General features: G+C 40.5%; 1 protein-coding gene across 1 annotated transcript in view; it reads left to right on the plus strand.

Annotated features, from left to right (window-relative positions):
- ruvbl1 (RuvB-like AAA ATPase 1) overlaps nt 1-6,288 on the plus strand; it is a 75,266-nt gene extending 68,978 nt beyond the window's left edge. The window contains exons 10-11 of the mRNA XM_072581796.1: nt 1,261-1,352; nt 4,524-6,288. Coding sequence (XP_072437897.1) covers nt 1,261-1,352; nt 4,524-4,683 — 252 coding nt within the window. The 3' untranslated portion in view covers nt 4,684-6,288. The remainder of the gene's footprint in view (nt 1-1,260; nt 1,353-4,523) is intronic.
- Nucleotides 6,289-7,674: the final 1,386 nt, after the last annotated feature.

Consider the following 7,674-nt stretch of genomic DNA (forward strand, 5'->3'; position numbering starts at 1 on the left):
GAAAAGCTTGCATTTACAATGGTGCTGTTTGGCTGACTGTCAAGCATCACCCAGTTGGGTAATGGATCTTTGTGATATAGGAAGGCAGAATGTGACAAGTTGGATATGTTGGTTGACAAATAACTAGCATGGAGTAAGTTATGGAATTATAGAAAATTTACGGGAAGGGATAGCTTAGTGTTATTATCACAAGACCATTAGTCCACACACCAGATACTGTTCTTGGAAAAACCAAAAACAACTGTGGATACTGTGAATCAGAAATAAAAACAGATTGCTAGAAAAGCACAACAGTCTGGCAGCATCTGTGGAGAGATATCAGAGTTAACGTTTCTGGTCGAGTGACCCTTCCTCAGAACTGAAACATTAGTTCCAATCTCTCTCCAAAGGTGCTGCCAGACCTGCTGAGCTTTTATAACAATTTCTGTTAATGTTCTTGGAACCTGGGTTCAAACTCTGCCATAGCAGATAGTGGAATTTGAATTCAGTGAGATGAAGAAAAATTTCTTCAGCCACAGCGTAGTTAATCTGTGGAACTCACTGCTGCAGAAGGCTGTGATGGCCAAGTCGTTGAGTGTATTTAAGACAGAAGCAGATAGGTTCTTGATTATCAAGGGTTACAAGGAGAAAGCAGGAGAATGAGGTTGAGAAACACATCAGCCATGATTGAATGGCTGAGCAGTCTTATTTGCCGAATTCTGCTCCTATATCGCATGGTCTTATGGTCTAACTGAGGAGCAATGGTGAATGCACAAAGTGGAGGCCATTCAGCTCTGCTACCCAGGAGCTAAACAACTTAGGATTTCCTGTCTGGAACTGAAACAATTGGGAGCTTCAACTGTGTGTGCAAAAGATACTATTTGATCCAGAGACAACACTGGGAGGATACACACACTGACACAATAAATAAATAGCATTAGTCAGTTAGGTGATGTTTTAAATGACAGCCACATCCCGCAGAAATTCTTACCAGATCTATTTGACAATTTAAGCAACCTAGTCCTATTTAAATGTACACTTCTATCTGCCCCAATTCCATAGTTTTACCAAATATATTGTAAATTTGGACAAATACTTTTTTTTTTAGATTTCAGTATTCCAGTTCCATTCTGTTCTGTACTGACTTGAAGAAATCATTAGACTTTGGCCTGAATAATCAGCTTGTGTTGATCAGGGCATTCATTTGTGCTGACAGAGAATCGATTGCTCTGACAGTTATGGAATCTGTTGTTCTCATTTTCTTAATCCTCCGCTCGGCAGATAATCAAGATTCGAGCACAGACAGAAGGCATCAGCATCAGTGAGGATGCCTTGGTTCACCTAGGGGAAATTGGCACCAAGACAACCCTGCGGTGAGTACCCATTGCTGCTTTGTTAAGGAATTATGGCTCTTGTCCAGACCTTGATAATGTCATTTGCATTTTGTTTTCTTTTGACCCAAGTGAGCAGAAATGATTTGCTGCTTTCCCTGTGCTGATGCTTTCAGGAGCCCAAGACAAGGGTTTTAAATCATCTTCTTTACCTGCAGCCAAAAAAAACTCTTCACTGGCAGTGTTTAATTTTAGCCAGTGCTGTAGAATAACAGATTCAGTAATAGCTATTGGTTTCAACTTGTCACAGGAAGATGAATGGTGCTGTAGGTAGAGGCCCATGGGATTTGACACGAAAGGTTTCTGTTTTTCAAAAAGTGAAAGCTGTTTAAATACAAAAGCAGTTAATGAAACCTTACAGCGCGATAACCAGTACAGATAGATATTAGCAGTCCAAAGTTCTTGTACATTATGAAAGGTTTTTAAACTGAGATATTTTCTCACAAGTGCAGAGCACAAACTGAGAGTTTCAGTTGATATTTGTCATTGAGTTCAAAAATCGACATTTTCAACACTGTCCTCTCATTGCTGACTGAGGCATACTAAAAATGGCAGGGAGCCGCAGTAAGCCTTTCAGCTGTTCGGGCTTGTTCTATCATTCACTGAGACAATAGCTGATCTTCTACCTCAGCTTTCCTCTTAGATTCCTTTAGTTTCCAGAAAATTATTAACCTTCACCCTAAATACTTTGAAGAAGTGAGCATCCATTAGCCTCTGTGGGTAGAGAATTCTGAAATTTCTCAACACTTTGAAGAAATTTCTACTCCTCTCAGCTCTAAATATCAAAATCCTTATGACCCCAGTTCTAGATTCCCTGACTGGGGCCAAGTGTCCTCCCAGCAACTACCTTGTCAAACCTCTCACAAATTTTATGTTTCAATGAGATTATATCTATTCTCCTAAACTTTGGAGAATATGGAACTAATCTAAATCTCTGCTTCTAGAATAATTCCCTTCTCTAATTTTAACAATTTAATACCTTAACTACCATTTCCACTAAACTAAGCAGTAGCTCTGGCCAACTGGAACCATTGTGATATTTTCCATGTGTGTAGGAAGGTGCTTTCTTCTCTCAGGCTCTGACTCCTGCAGCCTTGTGCGATGTGCTCCAGTGTTACTGTCCTTCACACGTAGATTTGGACATGTGGCATTAGGAAGTCTGATGTTTGAGGTCTTGACTCTACCCAAGTGTTACAAGATAATTAGGGATTTAAAAAAAAGACAATCCTCGATCGATCCACCCAACATGCTACAACCCACCTGGTTCTCACTTATTGCACTGTCTATTTGAACTTTAAATAATTTCAGGGTTTGCACCTATGCTGACATCTGACCATACTTGAAGGCACAATCTGATCGTTATCATGCTGTTTTGATAATGCAATGTGACCCTGTTTGGAACTTTGTGTTGGGCAGACATGTTGGAGAGTCAGTTCTTTTACAGTTTCTTTCCCTGGTGTTGTATGTAATGTATATTTTGGCTCAATTTTATAACCTATCCCATGCTCTTTCTTTTTCTAAGTTCCAAACCCATGAGATACATGGGAACATCACCAGCAAGTTCCTCTCCAAACCATTGACAGCCTGTGGTTTTTGTCTTTTCAATGTCACCAGGTCAAAATCCTGGAACTGCCTCTGTAACAGCACTGTGTGTTTCCCTACATTAAATGGATTTCAAGAAAGTAGCTCACCACCACCACCACTTCAAGGGTAATTGGGGCTGGGCAATAGACTCTGGCCCAGCCAGTGATCCACCTGCCCCATAAATGAACTTAAGAAAGTTTCAAGTTTCCAATCCATGAAACATGGCCTCAACATTCATTTCTCAAGAGAGTGCGCTCTCTAAAAAAGCTTTCCTTACATTGGCTGAAAAGCATTATCAATCACAGACGCATCTTCCTTCAAGTGGGGACTGGTTAGGAATTGGCCAAAGAAACTGATGCATGTTGATTTAACTATGTTAACCTTATGTTAACTGGAATGTTTAGACCAGTTTGTTTAAATAAATTTGTTCATATTAAGTTGTAGACTTAATTTTGCCTCTTCAGAAGTTAAAAGGGAGAGATATTTAAACTATTAGGGGGAGATGATGACCTAGTGGTATTATTGCTAGACTATTAATCCAGAGACCCAAATAATGTTCAAGGAAAGCCATGTTCAAATCCTGCCATGGCAGATAGTGAAACTTTAATTCAATAAAAATCTGGAATTAAGAGTCTAATGATGATCATGAAAGTATTGTCAATTGGTGTAAAAGCCCATTTGGTTCACTAATGTTTCTTGCAGAAGGAAATCTTTGTGTGACTCCAGACTCACCTCAATGTGGATGAGTAATAAATGTTAGCCTAGCCAGCGATTCCCAGATCCCATGAATGAATGAAAGATAAAATGGGAATTCAACCCATCATCTCCCTAATATCCTAACACAGTCAGCCTAAAAGCCTAAAGTATTTTACTCCAGTGACCATCCTGGGTTGATAATCTGTGTGCAAATATGTTTTCTGATCTATCGAGCTTGATAGTGTCTTAGTCTTATAATCCAGTGCAGCTAGAAGTAACATACTGGCATTCTTTTTGTAATGTAATTCATTTTCTTATGGATTTTCTGTGGTGTTACCAAGAGAACATTGACTCAAAGCAAGTCTCCCTCGGAGCTTGGGGCTGTTATGTTACAGCTTTGGTCACTCTCCCTCTAGAGTAACTATATTCAGTTGTGGGAACCACACCTCAGGGAGAATTTGTTTTGCTTGCAAGGGATAGAAGCATAATGATTCAAGATGGTCCTTCAGAAGAGCTAGTGCAGATTTGATTGGCCAGTGGCCTCCTGTGCTGTTCAATTCTGTTTGATTTTATGGTGGGGAGGGGGGGGGGCGGTGGAGAATCTATTGCAACACCACTTAAAGGCACAACTATGCTCATTGAAAAATAAATGTGAAGTTTGTAACACAAAACACATTTGGTTGCTTACAGTTTGCTTCTTAGCTGTCTTTGGGATCATTTTTATTTCTGGATCCTGTATTAACTGTGGTGCTGCAGGCATGCATGCCATATTTTTAACCAATATTTGTGAAGCTGAATTGCTTCTCACAGATGAAAGGATGCGATAAGCAGCAAAGTGGGATTCTGGTTAATGACTGTGTATTTGTGACACAGGTACTCTGTGCAGCTCCTGACCCCAGCTAGCCTGCTGGCAAAGATCAATGGGAAAGATAGCATCGAGAAGGAGCATGTGGAGGAAATCAGTGAACTGTTCTACGATGCCAAGTCATCTGCTAAGGTTCTTGCTGAACACCAAGAAAAGTACATGAAATGAGAAGTTTGTTATTGAGCCGACGGAAGTGAAATTGCAAATGCCGGGAATCTAAAATAGCAGGCTGCTGTAGAAATGCACAGCAGGTCTCCCAACATGGAAGGAGGTTACATGGCAGCATTTGGGACATGGTGTGTCTGTCAAAACCTGTTTTACAAGAAAAGATGTGTTAATGTGTTATGTATGTTAATTGAATAAATGTTTTTGAAAAAATCTGTCAGGAATTCATAATTTGTGCGCTCTCCTTTCAAGGGACTTCATTTGGGTGAGATATCCTAGAAAGGAGGGCTAGGCAGTCAGCTCCTCAAATGTGTTCCATTGTTTGAGGGCCCTGATGCCTTACAAAAAAGCTCCAGGGATATCTGTGATTATCTCATGGCCTCAGTTTCCAGAGAAAAGACAGCAAGGATTTCCAAAACTGAAACTTCTAGATTCCACGTACGAGCAGTTAAAAGTGGAAGTTCAGGTGTTGCTGCCAGTGACTTTATACTTACCCATAGTATGTGCTAGAATGCCCCTTCAACTGTAGTTAATTGGAAATCCCTGAACTGTCAAGATCATCATTTTGACAGCGATAACCTTACTATAAAAGCCATTGATAAAGCTGCATCTTGCTGAAGGAGGTGTACTTAGGTTTTCAGTGGCACATTAGATCCATAATCAAAGCTGAACAACATCTCTGGTCCTGAAAGTCACTCATTATGATTATGGAATGTTAATTTTCCCCATTATAACTTTGTTTCTGTCTTAATTCCATATGTATTTCCCAATCTTTAGTTTGCTCTCTGTAAATTGATATTATGAAGTGAAGGATATTCACTGATTTAACTTGTTAAGTTATTGTCTATGAGCATTCTCCTTTGTGATTGGCCTGCTTGGTTATATCATGGTTGATGGTTGTCTAGATCGCTCCTCAACTTGATGTCAGATTCCTATTTAAGGCTGGAAATATCAAATGGAAGCCACAGATTGCAGGATCTTTGTGGGCTGGTTCCTTTGACATAAATGGCAAGCCATGGTGTGGAGGTGCCGAAGTGGGGTAGACAAAGTTAAAAGCCACGCAACGCCAGGTTATAGTACAACAGGTTTATTTGGAAACACTTCCAGAGAAACCCGTTGGGCCATAACCCGGTGTTGTGATTTTTTACAACTAAATGGCAAGCACAGACGCTATATTAGCTGACTTGCAAGATCTGTGCCAGTATTTATGGTTGAGACAGGCCATTTGGCCCAGCTACATCATATCCGTGATTCATACGATCCTCCCACATTTCTGCATCTGACTCTGTCAGCATACAGTCCGATTCCATTCTTCATGAGTCAGTCCTGAGAGTTCCACTTCCATTATAGTCGCCTCAGCTACCTTCTGTGGTGGTGGGGTATAAGGGTCAAATCTTTCTCGCTTCAAATAATGTTGATCTTGGTAATGTTGATCATGCTTTGTGCACCTCCTTTGCAGCTGTAACCTTGTATGCCTCGTTCTGTCTAAGCATCTTACAATCTGTGTGTCCTTATTTGCTATGATTTGTTTGTACTGCTCACAAAACAAAGCTTTTCACTGTACTTAGGTACACACAACTACAATAAATCAAATCTAAGGAAAGCCAATTTCTCCTGAATACCCTATTTGATTTATTAGTGACTAATTTAAACTTAGGGCTTAAAGTTTGGTCACCTGATAATTAGTAACATCTCTCAGGAATCTGGACTTGCGTGGTGCAATGGAAGTTGCCTCTGGGTCAGGAGAACTGGATTTGTTTCCTACCTACTCCAGAGATGTGCAATAGCATCTCCCAACAGATTGATTAAGGAAAAATATCCAAGAACTAGGTGGCTGGATATCTTTTCAAAAGCTAACGGGAGCTTCAGCTATCCTCAGAATCTGGGATTTTATGGTACAGTGTTAGAGTCTCTACCTCTAAACCAGGAGGCCTGGGTTCAAGCCCCACCTGCTTCAGAGGTAAGGAGTAACATTTCTCAATGGGGTGATTAGAAAATATCTACCCTCTGAATCTCTTACCATAGAATCCCTACTGAGCAGAAAGAGGTAATTCAGCCCATCAAGTCTGCAACAACCCTCTGAAGAACATCCCACCAAACCCCATATTTACCATGGCCAATCCACCTAACCTGCTCATCTTTGGACTGTGAGAGGAATCTAGAGTACACAGCAGAAGCCAGTGCAGACACAGGGAAAACATGCAAGCTCCACACAGATAGTGACCCAAAGCTGGAATCAAACCAGGGTGTGAACCACTGAACCGGCATCTTTTAAACACCTCTGTACCACCCCTCAGCTATCTACATCTGAGAGAAAACAGCCCTGGCTCTTCAGCCTTTCTCAATAGGTATAACCGCTCAGTCTGATACAATTCGTGTAAGTAATCTTTGCACCTCTCCAGTGCCTCTATATCTTCATTGTACTACAAAGACCAGACCTGTTTATAGGACTCCGAAGGTTCAATAGAAGGTTGACACTTTCACCCCTATCCAGTTCTACTCCCCTAGAAATAAGCCTTTCTTTCTCAGTGGTCTTTTCTAACCTGCATCCCACTGTTTGTAAAAACAAAATACTGTGGATGCTGAGATTTTGAATTGAAAGCACAAAACCCTAGAAATACTCTCAACATTTGCTATCCACAAATGCTGCTAGGCTGGCAAATATTTTAAGTGTTTTTAGTTTTTCTACAACATGATTCGAGACTCTTATCTCTTTATTCTAGTTATATTCCCAGACAATTTCCTATTGTTGAAAATGGTTGAGGAATGGGGTAAGGCTGCTGGAGGTAGTCATTATTTGTAGACATCATCCTTCCCACTGAAGCTTTAGACAAGAGCTAGTAATGGGGAAAGCACAATTTTAAAAGAGAAGAGGGATTTTTTTTTCCCTTTGCTAATCAGCTGGCCATTGTCTGGGTTGAAGAGCAATCAGTCAATAAATCTCACCACTATAACAGAATGCCCTTATAAATATACAGCCACATACATCTCCCA

The sequence above is a fragment of the Chiloscyllium punctatum genome, chromosome 12 (genome assembly GCF_047496795.1).
Source record: "Chiloscyllium punctatum isolate Juve2018m chromosome 12, sChiPun1.3, whole genome shotgun sequence".
NCBI lineage: Eukaryota > Metazoa > Chordata > Chondrichthyes > Orectolobiformes > Hemiscylliidae > Chiloscyllium > Chiloscyllium punctatum.